This window comes from Zootermopsis nevadensis, unplaced genomic scaffold (genome assembly GCF_977971745.1).
Source record: "Zootermopsis nevadensis isolate Lab colony 2312 unplaced genomic scaffold, Znev_1.0 Znev_ptg000004l, whole genome shotgun sequence".
NCBI classification, from domain to species: domain Eukaryota; kingdom Metazoa; phylum Arthropoda; class Insecta; order Blattodea; family Termopsidae; genus Zootermopsis; species Zootermopsis nevadensis.
Window position 1 is genome coordinate 5,726,364 of NW_028259136.1, and position 23,423 is coordinate 5,749,786.

At 36.2% G+C, this 23,423-nt stretch overlaps 2 protein-coding genes and 1 long non-coding RNA gene across 11 annotated transcripts in view; 2 read left to right on the forward strand and 1 right to left on the reverse strand.

Moving 5' to 3' along the window:
* peb (zinc finger protein pebbled) overlaps positions 1 to 5,411 on the forward strand; it is a 138,651-nt gene extending 133,240 nt beyond the window's left edge. For all 8 annotated transcript variants that reach the window (XM_087342977.1, XM_087342979.1, XM_087342978.1 and 5 more), the window contains one exon: positions 256 to 5,411. In XM_087342977.1, coding sequence (XP_087199103.1) covers positions 256 to 930 — 675 coding nt within the window. In that variant the 3' untranslated portion in view covers positions 931 to 5,411. The remainder of the gene's footprint in view (positions 1 to 255) is intronic.
* A 625-nt stretch (positions 5,412 to 6,036) lies between these two features.
* LOC147874829 (uncharacterized) lies at positions 6,037 to 8,436 on the forward strand. Its single transcript, XR_015533670.1, has 2 exons — positions 6,037 to 6,156; positions 7,715 to 8,436. It is a non-coding gene; the product is annotated as an uncharacterized LOC147874829 (long non-coding RNA).
* Positions 7,308 to 23,423, reverse strand: part of Pepck1 (Phosphoenolpyruvate carboxykinase 1) — a 29,804-nt gene continuing 13,688 nt past the window's right edge. The window contains exons 1-12 of one of the 2 annotated variants that reach the window (XM_022062564.2): positions 20,258 to 20,452; positions 14,938 to 15,055; positions 13,809 to 13,954; positions 13,021 to 13,205; positions 12,183 to 12,441; positions 11,550 to 11,682; positions 10,349 to 10,562; positions 9,953 to 10,148; positions 9,329 to 9,527; positions 8,918 to 9,070; positions 8,263 to 8,463; positions 7,308 to 8,005 (exon numbers count right to left, since the gene is read on the reverse strand). In XM_022062564.2, the coding sequence (XP_021918256.1) occupies positions 7,901 to 8,005; positions 8,263 to 8,463; positions 8,918 to 9,070; positions 9,329 to 9,527; positions 9,953 to 10,148; positions 10,349 to 10,562; positions 11,550 to 11,682; positions 12,183 to 12,441; positions 13,021 to 13,205; positions 13,809 to 13,954; positions 14,938 to 15,055; positions 20,258 to 20,292 (1,944 nt within the window). In that variant the 5' untranslated portion in view covers positions 20,293 to 20,452 and the 3' untranslated portion in view covers positions 7,308 to 7,900. Of the gene's footprint in view, positions 8,006 to 8,262; positions 8,464 to 8,917; positions 9,071 to 9,328; positions 9,528 to 9,952; positions 10,149 to 10,348; positions 10,563 to 11,549; positions 11,683 to 12,182; positions 12,442 to 13,020; positions 13,206 to 13,808; positions 13,955 to 14,937; positions 15,056 to 20,257; positions 20,453 to 23,423 lie in introns of those variants that run through there. The other variant, XM_022062565.2, reaches the window with a different exon arrangement.

Consider the following 23,423-nt stretch of genomic DNA (forward strand, 5'->3'; position numbering starts at 1 on the left):
AGAAGATTAATTTTTGTGTGTGTGTGTGTGTGTGTGTGTGTGTGTGTGTCACATGCGTGCATGCAACACACACACACTTTATCATTTGAAGCGTGGTTCATATAATGACAATGTTTCGAAAACTCTGGATAACTGAAAATTACCTTAGAAAGTCAAAATTGTGGGAATTGTGTACTGGCTCCAATTTAAATTATCATATGTTGTTTGTATTTAAATCTACTTGCTCCAAATGAGATCTGTCTTTATTGAAACCAGGTGATGTGTGCTTTCTGCATGCGACGGTTCTGGTCCGCCGAGGACTTGCGGCGTCACATGCGAACCCATACAGGCGAACGTCCCTTCTCATGTGACATCTGTAGACGCCGTTTCACACTCAAACACAGCATGTTACGGCATCGCAAGAAGCACAACAACTCTACTCCCATCTACAACTCTTCAGCAAATTCAACTGAAGATATGTCTGTGGTAAGTGGAGATGAGGAGCATCCTAGCAGTGGTACCACACTGCGTAACATGCTCCATCGTCATACCAAGAAGCACCACTCAGGAGAAGATACAACTGGAGTCAGCGGAGATGAGGAAGTTGGCTCATCCTTATCAGGATCTGTTGATGGGAAAGCATTTAAGATGACAAATCACAATAATAACAACATAACGACCGTGTCTGCAGCTAAAAGAATGAATCACTGGGATGATGATTCTGAAAATTTTACGGCTTCTGCCGCAGCAAAGATTCTAAGCTCAAAGTTTTCATTGTGTACAACTGAAGCTACAGACAGGAGGGATGAAACAGATGATGATAATACAGACCTAATTGGAAACTTGCTTGGGATTCAGGGATCAATAATCGATAAGGTTCTGCAGTCAACGTCTGCTGCTGATGAGGCTGCCAGGCTGCTTGGAGTTCAGAATGGAGAAAATCAGGAATAAGAGACCGTCATTTATGGAAACAAACAGGTTTTGGTTGTTTTCATTAATATCTTTCTGTTACTTGTTTTTATGAGGTAAATGTACCCTAGTCAGAAATGAGCTGCTGTTAGAATCATCTCAGAAGTATATATTATATATTAGTCTCTGTACAGCCACAGAGAATCTGCAGCCTTACTGTTCGTGGATCGGTTACTGATGTTTCAGGGAGCTCAGAAGTAGATTCTTTGAGGCCTTATTTGTATTGCCTTAAATTATGGTGGCCTTGATTATTAAGAGCCCAAACTGTAAAGCAAATATAAGAAAGAACGTCTTTATAAGGTTGTATAAAACTTTTGATATTTAATAGCTAGGTACTGGATTTCAAGTCTGGTGTTAAGAACTGTATATTTGAAAGTACTATTATAGTAAGGAAAGGAGAAACCTTTTTAAAAAGTGAAAACTGAATGCATTTTTTGTTTTTTTGTTTTTGTTTTGCACTTTTCATGGTTGTGTTACTTCTTATCACATTCCATGGTGTTTTCAGTTAAAATGCCATTTTATTAACACCTTCAATAAGATCAAAGATTATTTTTAGTAAATGTAATTTATTTTCTTTTTTCAGTATTTTTAATTTGTTGGGTTTCAAGTTGAGTACTTATTTATATATATTTCTTGTATTGTCGTGTGTTTTGTCTATTTTTTGTATAAGCTGGCATTTGCTTTACTTCATGAAGACTTGTTTCATCATATGGGTTGATGAAAAAGTCAGTGAATCTTCAATTTCCTTGTCAGAGCATTTCTTGTTGTTGTTCAAGACAATATTAAATGCTTCTTGTGCCTTTTGTACTTTTCTTCATTTGTTTCTTGACGTTTTGAGAACCCTGTATGCTGAGAGGACCGACAAGGAACAAGGTCCTTAGTGCATATAATTTAGTGGTTCCCGCACTGTGGTTCAGAAACTCCTTTCAGAGTGTGCAAAAATCAGAGGTTTTACTGGAAAAAGGAAATGTAACAGATTATTTTGTGTGACTATTATTTGAGAACAAATTTAAACATATGCCAGGTGAAGGGGTTCAATGAAATACATAAAGAGAGAAACTTTTGAAGAAGAAAGTTTAGTTTTATATGAGGGTCTCATTTTTAAATAAAAACGTTTGTTTTGTGGTAAGGTTTGACAAATCTGTCTGTGATTGAAAATTGCCGTTTTGCTGTTGGCGTTAGACGAATGCATAGTTGCAGATTATTCGTAAAAGTTTAGTAGTTGCAATTGTATCAGACTTAATAGTATGACTGTAACAAACAGATTCAGATGTATTAGTCAGAGAAAACAATATTTCAACAGTTTGTCTTTGTTTAAACGTTACACTTGTGATGAAGAATCAAACATTTTAGCTGTATGTTGTCTTATATTTGTGTTAAATAAACACTATATAAACTCATGCTGTCATTTTGGAAAATGGTTTCTCTTCAAAATCACTGCATGAATACATTCAGAATGTTTGTAGATATCAGTTCTGGTATCGCATAAAATAGAAAAGTTGAAAGAAAACTCATCAAGGTGACAGTAACTTAAATGAAAACCAATTTCATTAATGTATATCCACTATTGGAAAATATGTGGCATAAGAAAATGTATACATATTTCAGTGACAAAAAATATGCAGTTTATAATTTAGCAAGAGATGATATTTGGCATGTACAAAAGTGTGTGCCACTTGGTTAAATATTGCATATTTTCATATTGGCTGCTCTTAACATCTAGGTACTCCTGACAATGATAAACAGCTGAGCAATAAACTTGTACTAAGATTTCTGCTAGAATGGCTGCACAGGCTTGCTCAATTTTATGCCAAAGTTGTTGGAGTGTTTCTGGTCATTATCCCACATGGACTGCCCAGGGCACTAACCCAGGCCTCTGTAGTGAGAAACTGGGAGCTGAGCCTTGTCAAATAATTTAAATATTCCTGTGATGGCAGCATAAAGCAGAACCTGACATACATTCCAGTACAAAATCAACCATATGCAAATACTAGAAAGATCAGTCAGTTTTAATACATAAAGCCTCAGTTTCATTCAAATGCAGAAATGTCCGCAAAATATAAGTGCCATTAAGTCATGTAATATAGCTCTTTGTAATGGAATAGGAAACTTGGCATCAGTGAAAGAATGTAAGGATATTTACTTTTCTTACCACAATTAGTAATATGAGAAATGGGAGAGAAAGTTCTTATTTTCATCTTACCAAGCACCCGTGGAATATCTTGAAAATTACTCGTGCAGAGAATTCCAAATGTCAGTGAACAAAGTGGTATTTCTAATGTACTGAAGAAATGAATCAGCATTTGTAGATAAGTCACAAAGAACATGAATACATGTGACTTTAGCATCAGGGAAGTGTACTACATGTGTATGTGTTTTTATATATATTTATGAGGCATTAAAAATTGCCGTATTTCAAAATTTGATGCCAGTTGCACTTATTAACTAACAAGGAGGAATTAGGTACAAAATTAAAATGTTTAATCCACTGTATTTCATTAGCTTTTCAAATACTCAGGAGAACAGCTTATTTCCAGGGAGAAACCGAACTTGCAATTGGTCACTTTTTGACACAGCCGAGTGTTAAAAAACTTTATGTCCAGTAGCATCTCTGTCACTCTTTAAGTTACCAGTATTGGAAAATACCAAGCAAACCTATATCACATAATGTTCAATGAGAACATGTTGGCAATACTACAATTAATAACTAGTGTTTGTTAATGAAATGGTTGGCGAATATGCGTTTGAGCAATCATTTTGGAATCTAAATTATGTAGTGTCTTGTATCTTGTGATTATTTGTTTGTTGTGTTTGTATGGTGTGAAAGGAGAGAGACTGTAAATAGTCAATTGCATGCATTAGATCGTATATTAGTCATTGTCTATGTGAACTTTGTAATTGAAAGTGAAAAATTCACATTTTCTTGTTTATTAGAGTGGGTGGGTGAAAAGTGTGATTTTTTTAAGTAATAAGTAATTCTTTTTAAATGATACTGTTAGTGCCTGCACCATAATCTTATGATTCTATGAACACACAAAGTGTGATGTGTACAGTACACATTCCAGTTTTAAAGAAATATTTCTCTTAATGTAGATCTGTTTGCCCGCATTTTGTTCTTAGTGTTTGCATTTTCTTTTATCATGATTTCCTTTACTTTAGGGTGCACCATATCAATATATTTTGAAAACTTTTCAAGTGCCAGTAAAATTGGTGCACGTGTGCATGCATATAAATACGAGAGAGGTAAGAGTCAGGAAGCTATAATATATAAAATGCTCTTGGCAGTAATTGAAAACATTTTGTAGGATTTACTGCTTGAAACCTAGAGATCATCTTGTGTCTGATGAAAATGGAAAGATTAATGTGTGTATCAGACATGTATCAGGTCAACTGCATCCTCATTTCTTATTTCTTTCACGGTTATTTCTTTTCCAAATGCATTCACAGTTTTTGTAAGCACATTCCATTACTTTAGTAGTTACATAATTTTGTAAAAATGTATCATTCAAGAATTGATGAAAATGCTCTGGATTTTATCTTATTTTACATTCATTATCAAATTTAGAATTTGAAACAAGTTTGGAACACTTGGGAAATATGTATGATGAAAAGCCATTGCTTGCAACTTGATGCTTGTAGATCAAAAGTGATGTTTGAAGACACAGACTATTTTGAGGGAAGTGTGATAGTGGGGGAACATTAAAAGAACCATTTGCATATAGCAATGAATTTCTTCTCCAGTTACACACAGTGGCCCCATTGGACACAGTTTTTCATAAAACTTGATTTTTAATAATGCTTAAACAGTTCTGGATATAAATTCATAAATTAATCCATTAATGTTAAACTGCTCTGAACACAGGAGTATGGTGCATCCTTAATTTTGACAATTTTTTTCATAACATTCATGAATAGATATCATATATGGAGATTTTCAGGAACTTTCCAAAGTAAACAGGTCATATTATTTAAATAGATGAATGTGTTGTTCAGTAATATTTATGTGTATGTTTCTTTCTGGGGATACTTACTGTATGTAGTATGTCAAATTATTGTTTTTCATGTAATTTTGGCATTCTTTGTGATCATCTCATAGAAATTATGAAATGAAGTACTAGTAAGTATTACAGATGTGTGCATTGTATATGAACTTAATTATGTGTCCTCTTCACAAAAGTTACATTTCTTTCATTATTGTTAGTTTAAGATACCTCACTCAGTTTTAAGTGCATTTAATATGTGTGCTTCAAACACATTAATAAATGAGGCTTTTTGTTTGTGTGTGAGTGTGTAAATATTTATATTATATAAATTTAGATTATTATATGAAACAATAGTCAGAATATTTAAGGTAATTTAAAGTGTTCTGTTGTATATAAAATGTTATATTTCAAAGTTGACTCTTTTCAAATTTCTTATCATCACTCTTCTTTGACACACTAATAAAAGTTTCACAGTGATCATTTGTTCTTTTTCATTACAGAAACATTATTTTATTATCAAGGGTACCTCATGGTCTACAGGAAGGGTGATTGATTCCAGTGTTAATAAGAAGACAGTACATATTCAGTGTGGATTTCTCTACATCTTCCCCATCCCCCATAACCCATATATTTTAAACTTTTGAGAAATATCAGGAATGTAATACAACATAAAATCATCCCTCTCAGACAAACATTAGGTTAAAATAAACATAGAAAATTATGGTTAGGGGACAGAAGACCATATACTCAAGTTACATGCTGCCGAGCCATCTATGTAATAATGATAATGTGCATCTATAAATCAGCTAACGCCGATTTATGGTATTCTTTGTAGATGCTCATATCATAGTTTATGCTATTTTTTATTCTTTTCTTTTTGCCCTCCACTCCCAAGACCGCGTAATTTTCGTAGTGGGGGAACTGACAGTACGTACAAATCAAAAACAGGCTACTGAAGGAACAAAGCCGTAATTATTGAATCGCTCGCCCATACTATGGATTCCTATAACATATACCAAATGATCTATGGTGCCATCTGCCAGATGTTCATTGGCAATAAGGGGAAGTTATCTGGCGGAGGGAAATTCATATACCTACACTAGAGGTAAAAGTACGTCGCCATATTTATCCTCATGCGAGTTTCAAATGACATTTCGGGTTAACTGTGTATTTCGTGAGGGCTGTGCGAAAAGGTACTCGACGGACGAAGTAAAAACAAAGAGAGGTATAGAAAATAGCACATTTCGTTATTTAATTTTGCTTTCTATTCGATAAAAGTAGTCAGTTTAACCTTTACATTATAGATAGAGATGCATTCCCACGTGTTGATTTGGTCACCTGTCATTGATCATGTGTTCTATACCTAGAATGTAGGTGTAGGAACATAATTTTCTATTTCTTTAACCTTTAAAATCACTCAAAACGTTTTATTGATCTAAACATCCAACATGTGTTTGGGAGGTATTCTGTTTGAATGTCAGTCAGGTTAATATTTACCCTGACTGTTATTTGTGATTTTCCTTATTGTCTTCAGGTGAGTGCCAAGATATTACCTCCATGTTACAGCTATCTTTCTTTGAAATTCTTATCTACTAATTATTTATAGATTCTCCTATTTCATTGAATGTTATATATTCTATGCAGTTGAAACAGCATTCATAAATAATCCAAGAACCAAACTTAATATATGACTTTGAATATATATATATATATATATATATATATATATATATATATATATATATATATATTGATTCTTTAAGTCTTTTCCACAGTACTGTATCATTCCAGTTCAGCTCTCATCTTCACAACATGCTCCAGTAAGATCCATGTTGATATTTTCCCATGCATAAATGCCCCCATTAGTCTCTGTCCTTGATATATTCCATCCAAAATGGTGAATGTTTGTCTTGTTCCCCAGGAATGATGTATGTCCTGCCATTCCAGTCTTCTTGAAGTATTTGCCCAAACAATATGATAGAAAGATAAATTTAAAACTCTTCATAATGTGATTTTCTCTGTGCCTTACTTCCTGTGTGTTGAGTTCAAATATTCCTTACAACACTTTGTTATCGAGACATCCTAAATTCATTGCTTGAGCATGTGCATGGGGGGGGGGGGGGGGCATAAGGTTTATCATATGTTGTATTCCAGAAATGTAAGTGTAATGAACATGAGCAGTAGTGCAGTACTTTGTGAAAAGAATCAATCCTTTAATTATGAGTAATAGCAGAAGTTGGTATCAGCTGTTTTTTCCTTTCAGTATGTCTCTGTCTCATTTTAATGTTCATCACCCACACAGGTATTGTGTGACCACTCTGCCATCATCAGGACAGTTATATGTACTGAGAGTAAAGAGAAACTGTTGTATGATTATTACAGATTTATTTTATTAAACACACCTGTTAAAGACTAAACTCTATATACAAAAATATTGTGTACATGTTGTTTGTTCTGATATTTTCTTTTTGTGACATGTTTTGGGTCCTGTGATATTAAAATAGTACATACAACAAAAAATCACTCACACACATATGGAAATATTGTTTAAACTCTCTGACACAAATTTAATAAGATAAATAAAGAAATCCAACCCTTTGAGAGTGGGAAAAGAAAAGAATACTTGACTTTGGGCTAAATAAAATAAATAAGTTTAAAGTTTCTAAAGGCAATTGTACCATAATTTCGAAGATTTTAATCAGAAGTAGAATATTATTAAGAATTAATTCGATGACTGGTGCCAATCCTGATATTAATTTAATATTTATGTCCTTATTTTTCAGGTGTATGTGGGGGATGTTGTCTCCATGACTACTGATTTTGACAGGCTTCATTATTTATGGTAAGTCTTTCAGAACATTTATAGATCATACATGATTAATAGTAGTAGTTAATGTTGCACAGAATTTGCAAAGGATGTTAACAGTACAAAACATGTATGTATGTGACAGTTTAACAACATGATCATCTCATATGTTGAGCAAACGCTGCCGCAAGGCAGAGAGCTCCTCTGCGATTGCCACAGGTAGATCTGTCCCCACTTGTTCTGAGAAGTATCGCTCAATGTCTGTCACCTATAAAACAAGAAGTATCGGCTCAGCAGAATTTTGAAATTCAGATTATTTCATTCTCAAATATTTGTCAAATTCTTTTTTACCTTTCAAGTACAGTGTAGAAAAGTCAGTTCTCTATCTTAATGTACTGGTACATACTTATTGCAAACAGTGGTAATTCAGTACGTACCGTAAAGGTAATAGGATTTATACTAAAAAATTAAAAGCTATTAATTATAAAAATTAACTTTGATACTGATTGCAAGTACTCTGCTTACCTCTTGGAGCCAGAAGTCTTTTGGCAGGCTGAAGAGTTCTGTCGTGTTGATGGTGTCACTGAGTCCATCTAGATTCAGGCAGTCTTGTTTGGGAATGTAACCAATAGGAGTAGGCTGTGCAATATCTTCATTATCTATTCGTCGGAAGATCCAGTCAAGGACGCGGGAATTCTCCCCAAAACCAGGCCAAAGGAACTTACCCTAAGGGAGGAAAAAGTCTTCAATATTTTTCAGATACACCTGTATGATACTGAAATTCATGTCCAACTTTATAAACTTTATTAAAGAAAAACAACGCGTTTCTTTAAACTCAGGACATAGTACAGTCAACATCTGTATATATATATATTTTAAATTATTCTCATATTTTTACAGTCTTTCATAAATTAACAAAATCATTTATTTGTGCTTATAGCAATACAAAAAGGGTTTTCAGGCACGGTTCATGGATCTTTAAGAATTAAGAGGGAACTGCTTCCACAAATCTATTCAAAATATTAATCTGTTAATTTAGGAAGGAAACTGAACTTTGCTATGTTTCTTTCTCAGCAACATCTTTGCTAACATTACACAAATTTTAAGTTTATGTCTTCTGTAATTTCATCATTCTCCTGTAATGTAGAAGTGAAGGTAATTCAGTCATCTAAATACTGACCTGCTTGTCTTTACGGAACCAGTTGACGTGGAACACCTTCGGAAGTTTGCGGCCAGGCGTGTTAGCCATGTTCAACCAGTGCGTCAGGTAGTGGCCAAAGTTATATCCAAAGAATGGCCTCATTGCAAATGGGTCATGCATTATAACCTTGCCCTGTTAGAGAGAGACAGGAATATTTAACAGTTTCCTGCAGGCATACTTAATATTTGAAAATGGTTGTCTTCTGGCTTGTAGCGCCGTGTAGATGAAGTTAATAAAATTGTAGGAAAAATAAAACCAAGAAGTGCTTTGTTACTGTTCTGTTCAAAGCCTGTTAATAGTCTTGTCAGGTTTGTTATATTGGATACTTTGGTGTTAGCATTATTCAGTCTTTATGTTCTGCTACCAGAGTGTTAGTGAAGCCCTCTGTACCTTGTGTTCAGCTGCTGCAGTTGATTCAGATCTCATACTGGCCCCAATAAACACCCCATGCTGCCAATTGTATGCTTCATAAACCAGTGGTACTCCTACAGGCCGGCGCCCTCCAAACAGGATTGCATCAATAGGCACACCATGTGGATCTTCCCATGAAGGGTCGATAATGGGGCATTGCGATGCAGGTGAACAGAACCTGTATCAAGAAAACTGACTTCTTAAACAAAGAAACATATTGGAAAAATTGATGCACTCCATATATAATATATAATAAATACTGAGAGTATTGAATACATAAATGGAATTGCTTTCCACAATTCATATGAAACCTCTGTTTAAGAGGTTATGTTTTTTAGTTGCTTTTTCCCCTTCATTGTTTTATTTCTTATTTTACACAGCCCATATAATTAATTCTTAGTAACACCACTAGATGGCAAAATATTCAGTACAGTTGTTTGAATTTATAGTTTAAATGAATGCTAAGATGGCTGTCTTCTGGCTTGTAGCACAATGTAATCAGCTAGAAGTTTGCCACCATTTCAGAGGTCCTTGCTGTCTCCATCATCGAGGTTATTATGACAGTTTGTGTACAGTGTAGTATAGGAAGGTTTTGCCAAATACCTTGAGTTGGGATGGGCAGCTGGCGTCTTTCCATCCCACAGCCTGCCTTGCCAGTCCGTTACAGTCACTCCTGGAGCCAATTCATCCTCCATTCCTTCCCAGAACACACCCCCGTCACTTGTTGCTGCCACATTTGTAAACAGCGTGTTGGAGAATATTGTCTTCATTGCATTGGGATTTGTTTTACTTGACGTACCTGGAACCATTATCATTTTATACTGAAATTATGGGGAACATCTGATGGCAAAGAAGTAACAAAACTGCACATTAATTGTTAACAAAAAATATTGCAAGGAATGTAATTAAAGTAATGGAAAATTTTATCTTGTTTTACTTTCAGTTATTAGCACACAGTTGTAATAGATTCTGTATTCTATTGATATTCCAATATGATACCTGGTGCCACTCCGAAGAAACCATTTTCAGGATTAATAGCCCTGAGTTGCCCATTGCTATTGAACTTCATCCATGCGATGTCATCTCCCACACACTCAACTTTGTAGCCAGGTAGCGATGGGCACATCATAGCAAGATTTGTCTTGCCACAGGCACTGGGAAATGCAGCTGCAATATATCTTTTCTGTCCTTTGGGGTTTGTGATACCCAGGATCTGTTAGGACAAACGTGATGAACACATGATTCCCAAACGTGCATATAACGTAACATGTGATACAACAGAAGACCAAAAATGCAGGAAATGAATACTTACATTTTTAAACTCAGTTAGGTAATGAATTTTATACTGATTGTGACTCTCTGTTATGATCTTGTGGTTTGGTTGTTGTAATTAAAAATTATTATTCGATGTAAAAAATCTGTTATAGAAAACTGTGTAATGGTTATCTTCAAAATTCGTATAGTGTTTATCTGTTAACCTTTATTGTAGTGATATCACACAGTCAGATTTTACTGTTCTAGCTAGAAAGATAATATTTTGTGCCTGTGCCATGGCCTTTCCACTATTTGCGATCACTGCGTTGGTTGATACAAGTCATTGCTAGTCAGCAACTGTGATAAGAGGAAGAGGTATTCTGCTGTCTTTAAGTGTTCACATGTGACTTGTTGTCATTCAAGATTCCCTTTGTGCTGGATATATATAAATATACATTACAGCATCGGGTTTTTATGTATGAATTTAAATGAATTTTAAGTTCAGTAAGAAGTGCAAGATAAAATTCAGGAGATTTCCTGGGGTTTAAGTTCATTACACAAACAGGATTCAGAATCTTGTCAGTAAAGTAAGAACATAACAAGAAAGAAAGGAATTGACAAGAAATCAGAAGGGAAAGATTGTGTGAAGACAGATTGGAGAGTTTTCATCAATCAACCTATACAAAACAGAATGGATGAGAGATGAAAAAAAGAAAAGGACCTTGTAACATTATTCTTCCAGCACTTCAACCCCACAGAAGGAGCTGGAAAGTTTCTCTGCACATTGTAAATTTTTATCACTCTGATATAATGTGATTCCCAGCAGAGTTTACGGTGAATATGCCCAGCTGAGAAAACTGAAGTTTTTATCTTCCCATCTTATCAAATGCTCTGCAGTTGAAATAGCAGTGCTAAATGAACACTGAACCTTTCGAACATAACTCACCAGCATGTGTTCTGCCAGCCAACCTTCTCTCTTTGCTATTGTGGAACCAATTCGTAAAGCAAAACATTTCTTTCCAAGCAGGGAGTTACCACCATATCCGCTTCCATACGAAACAATTTCGCTGTTTTCTGGCCTGTAAAAAGAAAGAAAGTACATGAGTATTTTGTGATGAATGACAGATTTCCTTATACTAGAATACATTATAGAGGTAGCCATATTATTATTTTATTCATAACTTATAGACACAACAGCCAATTTTAAAATATTTTAAAATTTTGATTTTACATTCCTTGTGTTTAATACAAAGGAAAAATGTAAATTTAAAGTACCTGAAAGTAAAGTTCTAAAAATGGTTTTGGGATAAACAATGAATGAATTATGATACAGAATAGAAGACACAAGATACTAAGGATTTTTGTGTTTTGTTGAGATTACTGGTAACAAATCAGCTAACTCTGATAAGAAAAAATGCATACCCAATTTTAATGGGTAATACTAAAATGAATCTTCAGGAAATATGTTACAAGGATGTGAATTGATTCAAGATTATGTCCAGTGTTGAACATTGATATTAATAGCGTTGAACATTTGGGTGCTGTTCAGTATTGCCAACACAATTTGCAGACTGTTCACCTGTGAAGGATGATTGTTCTTTCAGGGTCACAAGGCCAGCCATTGTTTACAACATCCACGTTCTGAGGGCTTCCAACAGAATGCAGACATTTCACAAACTCTGCCCCCTGTGCTAAGGCTTGTAGGACAGGTGCACCCATACGCGTCATGATTCGCATTGAACTCACTACATATGGTGAATCAGTGATCTCAATTCCAATCTTAGACAGTGGTGAGCCAACAGGACCCATACTGAATGGAACAACATACATTGTGCGACCTGGAACACGGAAAAGTTTATTTTATTATTCTACAGTCAAGTCCTGTATGGGAAGCTGGAAGGTCAAATCTCATTTGGAGAAACTGTAGATTCATCTACCTATCTTGATTAGTGAATTTTCTGCCGTGCAAATGCTACATGGTAATTACTTACTCATTTTAAATTCATCATTTTTAAAGATATGTAATTATGGAAAGATTACGTAGGCAGTATGACCTCTGAAACGTTGGTTAACATCGACCAGATTGCACAGCGCAACAACCCAGAAGACAGAAATCTTCATACTCACCACTGTGAAAACCAGAAATCATACAACACTAATGTTGTTTCTATCTCACAATTTTTTAAAGTTGTGATGTTGGTAGTGTTTATGAGTTAAATATTACAAATGTCGGGTGGCGTCTAATAGTATTCTGTTTCTACAGAATTTCAGGAAATTGGTCAGGAGTTGAAATATTGATGTTTGTGACTGAATCAGATACTGCAGATAATTTACAGGTTTCCTTCATGATCCTTCTTGCCTCCGAGTTCAGTCTTAATTGAAATTTATCATTACTCTCCTTCCTTGACTCAACTTACCTTTCATGCAGCCTGGAAACCTGAGTCTCATTGCTTTGTCCATGTCGTCAGGTGACATCCAGTTACCAAGGGTGCCCTTAACACCTTGCTTTGGTGTTGGGATGGTGTCGCGGGAATCCTTAGTGCAGATGAATGTCCGACTTTCGACCCGGGCCACATCAGCTGGATTTGTTTGCGCTAGCCAGCTTTGTAGAAAATAAATTAAAATGCTGTTACAAATAATACGTATTCTGACTGCGACTCTTAATTTCAGTACAAGGTGGAATAATATGTTCAGGCTGTTAAGGAATTCAAGTGATTTGTAATTCTTTGAAGGAAATAATGAGAGCAAGTCGGTGTTGAGTAATTGTGAATTTAAAACTCTAGTTATCTTGTCTCAGAAATGCAGGTTCAGTTTATTTATGAATATTATGTTTTTTTTAGCACAGTACAGTAGTTCCTAAACTGTGCTTTGGAAACCTAAGACAAATTTACAATAACTTAATGATATTGATGGTCCTGTTCTGCTTGTTTTAAAAGAATGGTATTTCATTTCATTTTCCTCCAATTTGTACTTAGGTCTCTTGAGTGGTCTCTTTCATATTTACCAATCAAAAATTTTGTATACATTTTTGTATCCCCCGAATGCTACATGTTCTGCCCATATAATCATCATTTAGTCACCATAATGATACTTGTTAGAAAAAACAAATTGTAAAAATTCTCATACCAGAGTAGTAATACAGAGTTAAAGTGCATCTTTGTTTCTACCAGTATCCTCTCTTGATACTGAAACGTCCCAAACTCACCAGTTGTCATATTTGGGTAATGGTCGTATCGTTCCTTGTCGTAACATAAGCCTGAGCAGGATTGAGTTCTCAGCCTCAGACCCATCGCAGATGTGAATACTGTCTGGCTCACACAGTGATATATTTTCCTCGACGTATGCACGTACCTGCACATCAGCAAAATCAATCATGAAATAGTATTTAGATTAATTGCATCTTAATTTATTCTGCATATAAAAATGTGTCTTCATGTGCTTTCTGAAAGAATATTCATAGACTTTCTTATGTCATGTCTTTATTTAATTGAAAAATAATTTCACGATTAAAATATATCAAAACTGCATGTATTTGAGTGTGTAAAATAAGGGATCCAGAAATATGCTCGCGCAGGGGGAAATTAATGGAGACTAGTAGGAAGCATAAAAATATATGTATGAAGCATATGGACTCCATTGTTCACATCCATTAACCCTTTAAAGCTGAGTGATAACTATAGGCTATGTACCAACTGCTTTAACTCTACATTTTGCTTTTGCGGGTTTTGTATGATTCTCACTGTAAAACGGATTATTTCCTTAAACAGCGTTTACCAGCTGATCTTTGTAATGGTAAAGTGTTGCGTTTTCTTTGTGGTATAGTCGGCGCAGTAGTTTTCGGCCAGTGGAAACGCTAGCGGAGCTGGCGGACGGGCCTAGTCTGTGTACCTGAGGTGGCACGGTCAGTGCATTTCTTTTGTTTGGGCGTTCAGTCCGATAAGCTCCTCCGTGCAGTCAGCATTACACTATCGCACAACAGACTCGCTCCTAGCCTTCCCCTTGAAAATTCCACCGGCCAAAAACTACTGCGCCGACTATACGGACTGAATTCTTAGATATTATTTATATGAGTTTCAGATTCAGAGGGTTAAAACCTTCGACATAAATGCCAGTCCCTGTATTATAAAATTTTCCTTTTCTTATTAAAATAAATTCTGACATGTTCCTCATGTCATCCAAGAAATTTTAGTGGTGGTTTGAAGTTCGGTGTTGGTACAGAGAATAATGTATTTAATTAATCTGAAATATGAGGTTCTCATGGCAGTGAAGATTTCGATTAATGCATGAATTCTGCAGTTTGAATCAATAGAATTATGAGTGGCTTGCTTGTTAACCTTGGATGTTAGAGAATGCAGGTTGCCATGGGAGATAGTAACCCCACGGAGATGGTTGTATAATCCCACATTGGGCTGTGACAGTGACTTGGCATACCTGGATACTGATGCCACACATCTGCAAAGAAACACATCTATGTGTACTATATTGTCACATGATGTTATTTTTGATTACTTGAAAATAGTGTCCAGGGATCTTTCCTGCTATTCAACGATGTATGGCCTGTGCAGTTGACAATGCTTCATTTATTCTTTATAGCCTAGTGGTATATATATGAACCACATTCTATAGCTGTCAGTAACTGCGTTATGTACTTAAGGTTTTGTATGATTCTATGTGTAAACTGTGTTATTTCCTTAAACAGCGTTAACAAATTGACCTTTGTAATGGTGAAGTGTTGTGTTTTCTTCGCGGTACGGACTGGATTCTTAAATAATTAGATGACCGGCTTCAAAGAGTTGAATAAATCACGTTACACATAATTCACAGTACGTCACGACCAAAGACACCATTGTAACCACTGAATATCGTCAAAACCTCGCTAATACCTACCGATCGTATGTGGGCCTAATGATGAAACAATTTACGATTTTCGAAGTGTTCCGTAAATGATTTAAAATGCTCATGTCTAGTACACTTACACTTCCGCGTCTGACTGATCGATGAACATCAGGCAAAATATGAGAGAGTTTCACTGGGAAACAAAAGTAGCAGATACGTGGCCCTACCTTCGGGCTGATACCTGCAGCTGCGTCAGCAGTAGAGGGGATCACCCCCTGCATAGGGACACCTCAAGCAGGTCTAGGGTTATCCTAACTTCCGACGTTAGCATGTACTTCTTAAGACTGCCTATCGATCGCGGTACCTAATAACATGTTTCATGTTTGGAAAAAATAAAAATAAAAAATATAAGCCATGGTAGATATGTAAATTGACGCCCAAAGTTCAAAGTTGAGTTACAGCATGCAGAAAGACTCTGGAGTATACCTCATCACGTTCAGTGTCACCGGAAGCATGAACTTAATCACCCTCTCAGATGTCTCACTAACATTTGCTTTTGTTACAGAATATTATTAAGTAATATGTGAATGTGTGTGTAGTAGAAAGTTAACAGAATTTTTTTTATGAACTGCCATGACGTACCAGTAAATTTAGTATTACCGAGCGCAGTACGTTACAAATTATGCGTTTGCGCTAATCAGCAATGACATTAAGTCCATATCAAAATAAATAAAAATCAGTACATAAGCGCTCAGTTTATTAAATTCGCACAGATGGATATCAAACATAAAGTTTAAATTACTTTAGGTCATGTCCATGCAGAATCTCGGGAAAAGCCGGGCAAAAATTATGTAGTTGCTAAATATGCAAGGAAGTACGTTACTAGTAGAGACTAAGTTAGGTTATGTGAGGTCATAGCAGTGATCGCATTCCCAGAGGGCTATTGGTAATGGCGTCATCATCACTCCACCTCACGAGTTTTAGCGGTCGTTAGGCTCACATTACCGTGCGTAGTTAATTAAAAAGTGTGCGGTTGGAGTAATCACCTGTGGCATAAAGTCCATACCAAATTTTATGAAAATTCGTGGAGATGTTATCTAGTTAAATTCGCACGGAGAGTCATTACAGCTCAAGTTCAAGTTCGGTTGAGTTGGAATGGGTCAGGTTAGGTTACTATTCGTAATGGCGTCATCACTCCAGCCTTCACGTTGGCATTACCGGGCATGCCAAGTTACAAAGTGTGCGTCTGGACTAACCACATATCATATAAAATACTTACGAAATTTCATGAAAACCCGGAAAGAAATTATCCAATTATTGAATTATCTTGTTCACTTCCTGTAAACCTTAAGGTAATCTAAAAAGCTTGAGAGATGTAAAAGTTACAGGAATAATTACATATCGTAATTTTCACAAGTTGCAGTGCATAATATGGAAATATTATTTATTATTTTCCGTGTCTTGCATTTGTTTGTTCATGAAGTTAAATTATTTTAAAGACGTATGCAAATTAATGATCAATTATAACGTTCACTGCATTTGATATGTAATTAAATATCCAACTCACAGTCTGCTAGCCGTATCGTGTTGTCATGAAACCCGAGCGACAAATTAAAATAAAGAAATGACCGTGAAACATACAGTAGATTGACAGATCTGACACACAGGCCACGAATTTTGGAGAATGACTACTCGATATAAATTACGCGTGGTCACTTCAACGAATGCTTGCTTGCTTATTGCAGCAATATTCCGTCCTGGGCCTTGTCCTGTGGTTCATTCCTCGTACACACGTCAGCATATTAAAAAATCATACCGTCTTAAAAACAAAGCTACTCTTCGCTTTCACGGGTAATTCTTTCCAATTTTGCAAAACATTAACTTACAGGGATCTCAGTCAATATTAATTTTAAAACTTATGAATAAAAAGAAACTTGATTGACGTTAAATTGTTGTTTCTTGGATGTTATCAGCTTCTTATTTCTCATTTGACGGTAAATAATCTGAACTTTTAAGCTAGTGACGTTAAGTAAACGAATAAAGCTGTCACGTATAATCCAAAGATAAACAGGCTGCCATTCCACAAATTATATGACGGCAGAGAATGTCTAAATGACAGTGCCAATCGACATCTGCAGTCCTCATGCAACACATATGTTAAGGAATGTTACGTTTCGATGAACCGCGTAGTAGACGGCACAGATAAACGTGTATGACTAATAATTAATAATTTCTCTCCTCCGAATATAAAATTCAGAGCTCAAATGGAAGCTTCATTAAATCTGTATCGTCACCTATGGCTGAAATAATTACAAATTAACACTTCGAACGCACGAACTTTAGCACACACGACCAGTCTTCGGGAACGTATTCGTTTTACTGAATTTTACGTCATAGACAAATAAAATATGAAATTTGCTTGATATATATAATCTTAAAATACGTTACCCCAAGATACAAGATCTCTCGTTCACACACAATTCATCAAATCGGGCCACTGTCATCTGTTGTTTAACGTATCGAGTGAAAAACCTTAATATTCCTTCTTCTGTTTCCATTTCATATGGGTCGATGGTGGATAAGTCTTCTTCACTTTGCCATTTCTCGCCTCACCCCAAGACAGAAACACCCTCTTTCACACACACACTTCACCACATACGCCAGTGCCATCTATTGATTACCCTATCGAGTTAAAAACCTTCCTCTTTTTTTCATCTTATATGGGTCGATAAGTCTTCACTTTACGATATCTTTTCACCTCTTCTATCTCTTCGTTGTCTGGTGACTAGCTGAGCCATTTTATTCTGGGACGTCCGTGCGTCTCTTTTCTCTAAATGTTATTTCTAATACCCTTCTCGGTATGAAACCTAAGTATGAAGATCCTAACCAAGACATGGGATGAATGAGTTTTTAAAATGTAGAACTTTTTGTATCAAGAGTAAGAATTTTTCAGGAAACATGAAGGAAGTGCATTGTCACTGTATGTGGTTTTACTGGTCGATTTTTTTTAATATTATCAGCTTCCATAAACTCAAAAGCCTCGCAGTGTTAATTAAATGCATTTCGACCGACGATGCGTGTGGAATGTATGCGACTCATAAACTTAGATAGTTTGTGCCTTATCTCGTCTGCTGACGATACTAAATGAGCGTTGACGGTGACGTAGTTGTACTTTAGTGCGGTCATCATTTCGATAAACACTTTGAACTTAGGTATAGAATATGTTGCATTCTGGGTATGCTATGTCATGTTTAAGTTTGTTGTCGGCCAGATTCTGCACTCTGAACTCCAGACTTAACTTACTGAATGAATTAATTATATCTCAAGGCCCTCGTAATCCTGCGTTTCATTGGTTCTCAAACATCGATAGACGGGCTTCTATCGGCCCACGACTTCATTTAATCCGATCCGCAAATCTTAGTCAGCATCAAATATGTGCGTATTAGGACTTACATATTTCGGCGTGGAAAAATTATAATTTTATTTCTAGAATGCTTTCGTGTTTACGCTCGTTGCCGGCACATTCTAATTTTGGTTAAAATCGGACAACAACGGACATTTCACATGGAAAATTTAGCACGCATTTCTGTTTCTGTATCGAGCGTATCTCGCGAAAATATTTATCGGAGCGAAAAATGTTTCGAACAGAAGTCGACGGAAGTGTAACATCACGTTTTATGACCAATTTACCTTTTCCTTTAAGTCATACTGTGTTTGAGATGAAAAGACAAAAGTTGTTTTTTATTGTGTGTCATTTTATAACTCGTGACTTATTTTTATCGAATTATATATAGGCTAAAGTGGTTTTTAAGGTAGTATATTTGCGTCATATTGTGAATTAGGTTAATATTTTAATATTTTCCGTCAAATCACAATTTTAATAAGATAATAAAATATTTCAAATATCATTTCACGTTCCGCATCGAATTTGTAAATCGATCATTCGATGCGGAACGTGAAATGATATTTTAAATATTTTATATTTTATTATCTTATTAAAATTGTGATTTGACGGAAAATATTAAAATATTTAAGTGGTTTTACATCATTTGTAAGAAAGCATCGAGCTTATAACAAAGAGAAACTTGTTAATATTCTATTGTAAATAGCACGCTTGGACGTGTCAGTAATAATTATGTTTGTTGTCTTAAACTTTCCTACGTAAACTACTTTTTACCAGTCATCGTTTAAGGTAAACTTGAGAATTTCTGCTGTAATCTATGCAAGCAAGTACTAATTTATTTCTACAATGAACAGCTGAATGCTCTCTGACAGCGTATTGTGACGCGCTGTGCCGAGAATGTAGTTCTAGGCCCAAGGTTAGTTCGTACTGCCAAACTTCACTTTTCCTGCTTCGAAATTCAGAGTTCCCGGGTTCATATCTCGATCCTAACTGGAGTTTTTCTGGTTTCTGTCACATTAGGTAAATACCTTAGAAATTCATCGAACGCTGTGTAGTCTGAGCTACTGATAGCGTTGTTAAATAACCACAAAGTAGAAATATAATGGCTGTCTCCTGGGTTGTAGTCTGGTAAAAAATTACCGACGTTTCAGAGGTGTTTACTAACTCTGCAATCAGGTTCTCATCGCCCTAATGATGCAGGCAGCAAGGATCTCTGAAACGTTGGCAAACTTCTACCAGACTACAAGATTATTTAACCCAGAAGACAGCCATCTTCACACTCACCGCCGTGTTAACCTGAAATCTTTCAGTCGTAAAAAAAAGCGAGGTCATGTGTGAATTTACAGAGTCCGATGTTATTTTGTTATTAGGCTTATCAATCACCAGATGCCAAATTGTAATTATGTCAAACTTACGGCCTGCTTTGATCCTTTTCAATGACGTCTGGCATTCTGAAGAAAGTTCGTCTTCCACGTTCAGCGTTGCTACTCGGAGATTCGTTCCAGAAAGTCTGCAGATCCTCAAAGGTGTTCCTCGTACATTGGAAAGAAGTTTGTGTTTGCAAGTGCGAAAGACGTTCCGAAAGTGATCCCCTTGCTTTGAGTACGTAGGCATTTTATACTGCGGATCGAATTGTTCGACGGATTGTGGGGAAGGGAGAGGGGGCATTACCGATGTGAGGTGTGGAGGGGAGGATTGACGTGGTTTCATTAGATAGCGCCGCTGGGGTGGGAGAAGTCGAGGCCTGCATCGCAAGCCAACAATGATGCAAGTGATCAAAGTTCTTGCAGTAATAGACCTGGTGATTGGTAACACTGGTAATAATGAAACTGAGAACTGAAGTGTACTTTTTTAAAATCTGACCCTGCGCGTTATGCAATTCTGCTTGGATATAGTCGAAGTTTTGGCAGGAATTGAGATTAGCTGAAAATATATAATCTTTTTTTTTTTAATTACTTCAAACAACTTGTGTACTTCCGTAAATGAGGCAGTCGATTCACACATGAGCTCACAATGTGAAGGTCATTTTTATGTAACCTCAAGTTTTATCGTTAGAACTACTTAGCAGTTTCCATTAAATTTGGGACATGTTCATGTTAGCCGTGGCAGCCCGGCTGAGGCTTTGTGTCAGTGATATATTTTAGCGGAAATAACTGACATCAAGATCACCGAGTAAAATGAGTCCAAACATTTAAATTTGTAATGCGGTGTTGCATAATAATAGTCGAAGTGACATTTGGTGACACAGAAGACGGCTTTAACACATCAGATGTTCTGTAAGAGTGTGTGAAATTTTGGATAGACACCAGCGTTTTTGGGGGAGCATACTGTTTCTACGACCTGAAGATGGAGTTAATATATTCCATCTAAACATCGGTAAAATTTCAGTTGCGGGCTTTTGTGAACACGGTAATGGACCTTCGAGTTCCATAGGAGGCGAGATTTGAGGTTTACACGGCGGTGAGAATAATGATATATTTGGTGTTCTGGCGCCGTGTAGACTCGTCGTAGCATCTACCGACGAGTCTACACGACGCCAAAACCCAGAACATCATAAATTTTTATACGAGTTTGTGTTGACCTTTGAAAGTTTAGGTCTTCACCATGTTCTGATGCCTCTTGTAAGGAACATGTAGGCTTATAGGACTTAAAACAATCTTTGTAACTTATTAGACCATGGCCGTTTTTGAATTAGTGGAATCTTAAATTTTCCAGAATCACTTATTTTCATTTCAAGGAGCAAAATAATATTTCTGATTCGTGTACGTTGTAATAGGCGCAATAGTCTTTTGCTGTTTTACTTTGGTGGCAGGATGAGGAGGAAGGTAAGGGAGGGACACGCAGACATCATTCCACAAAACACGTCTTTTCTTACAAATAAGGAAAATAGGTTGACAGACCTGAAATGGCATCGTGAAGACAGATTACCACAGCTTTAGGAGCGCACAGATAATTAGCTGGCGTCCTGCTGTCTGAGTAGCAGCGAATTTTTAGCCTTGTTTTGCGAAAGGAGTACCAAGAGCCTGATGGAATGATGCATGTGTGAGGTGATAGGAAGTCCGCACTGCAGAATAACCCGTGTGAAGAAACTCTCGGTGATGCGCTATTTTTTTTTTATCCAGAGGAAAGAACTTCAAAATTATTCATTCCGTCTTCTGATATTTATAAATCGTTTTTCTTTTGTTTTACTCATTCACGAATTCTTTGACGTTCGACCTACTTCGTTGCCTATTCATTTTACTGGTGATCGACAGAAATTCCGGTCAGCTTGAATACTTCATGAAATGTTTATTCTTGGTCGTGACCGTTCATTTTCAAAGCGGTTTTAAAAATTCATTAAACTCCCACTCGTCTGTCACGAAACCAAGACTTTCAGTGTACAGAGTCACAGATTGTTCCCTGCGAACTTGTATCTCTCTGCATTGAATTGTTTTCATTTGTTTCATATACAAATCTCTTGTTAACGTTGTTATTAACCAGTAGATAGATTTCGTTTAATTTCATGGAATATGTAACTGTAATATCTTCGTAAGCATGGAGTAATATTTAATGTCAACATTAGTCTTGTTGGTGTAACTCCGTGCAAATTTCGCAAGAGCATATTGCTTCCATGTTCAGGGCTAAAACTTTAGTGAGATGCCCTTCCAAAACGTTGGTATCTACCTATCGGTCTACAAAGTAGATCACCGTCGACATGAAGCCTTCCTCCATATCCCTCTGTACTGACAATATTCATATCTCAGTCATCGTTAAGTAATCTCTTGTGCTGACATCGAAGGAAGGTCTTTAAGTCTGACGTCGTCTCGAAATGAACTTCAGGTATATTTCCACTAAGATAAAATTGTTACATCCCTTTCAGATTCACCATGTTCATATGATCAAGATTTTTGGGACAATTGATTTTGTTTTTAAAAAAATAAGGGAGTTTTTATTTATTTATAACATGTGGTAGGTCGGTGGTGTGCAATATTTTTCTTGAAGATGTAGACTTAAAAATAAACGCTGGACTTGCAGAGTTTATCTTCCATCTTGTATAATTATTCAATCTATTGGAACTGTAGTGTCGTGTTTATTTATATAGACCCAGGGGCACAGGTCCCACCTAGAATGCCATCGTGGTTCCGTTTATTTCAGCTGAATAAACCGGTTTCTTGGAAAGGGTGGAGTTTTTCGTGGTGAATGGCAAAGGCAAGGTTACTGTCAAGTACCGGCAATAGACTTTGTAACTTGTGATATTTGTTCCATAACCTTCGTACGTACCTTGCCTAGTCGAGGATGGGTGTCACCTACGTTGATGTAATATCCGGGGGGCTATCATTATGAAGTTTATGTAACCGTCTAGGCGTCGTGTGTGTTAGATGTGTAAAGTTTATTACTTGAAAACGTTTATTATGTAACATAGGAGTTCAAAATCGTTGACAAATGTAAAATGTCTTGAAAAATAACAGCTCTAATTTCGATTTAAAACACGTATATAAAGTAGGACGAATTTTTCAACCTGTTTCCGTGTGTCTCTGCCCGACTGATAGCGTTTTCTGTCCTGCCTCACTTTATTAAATATTTAAAACAGTGATAACTACA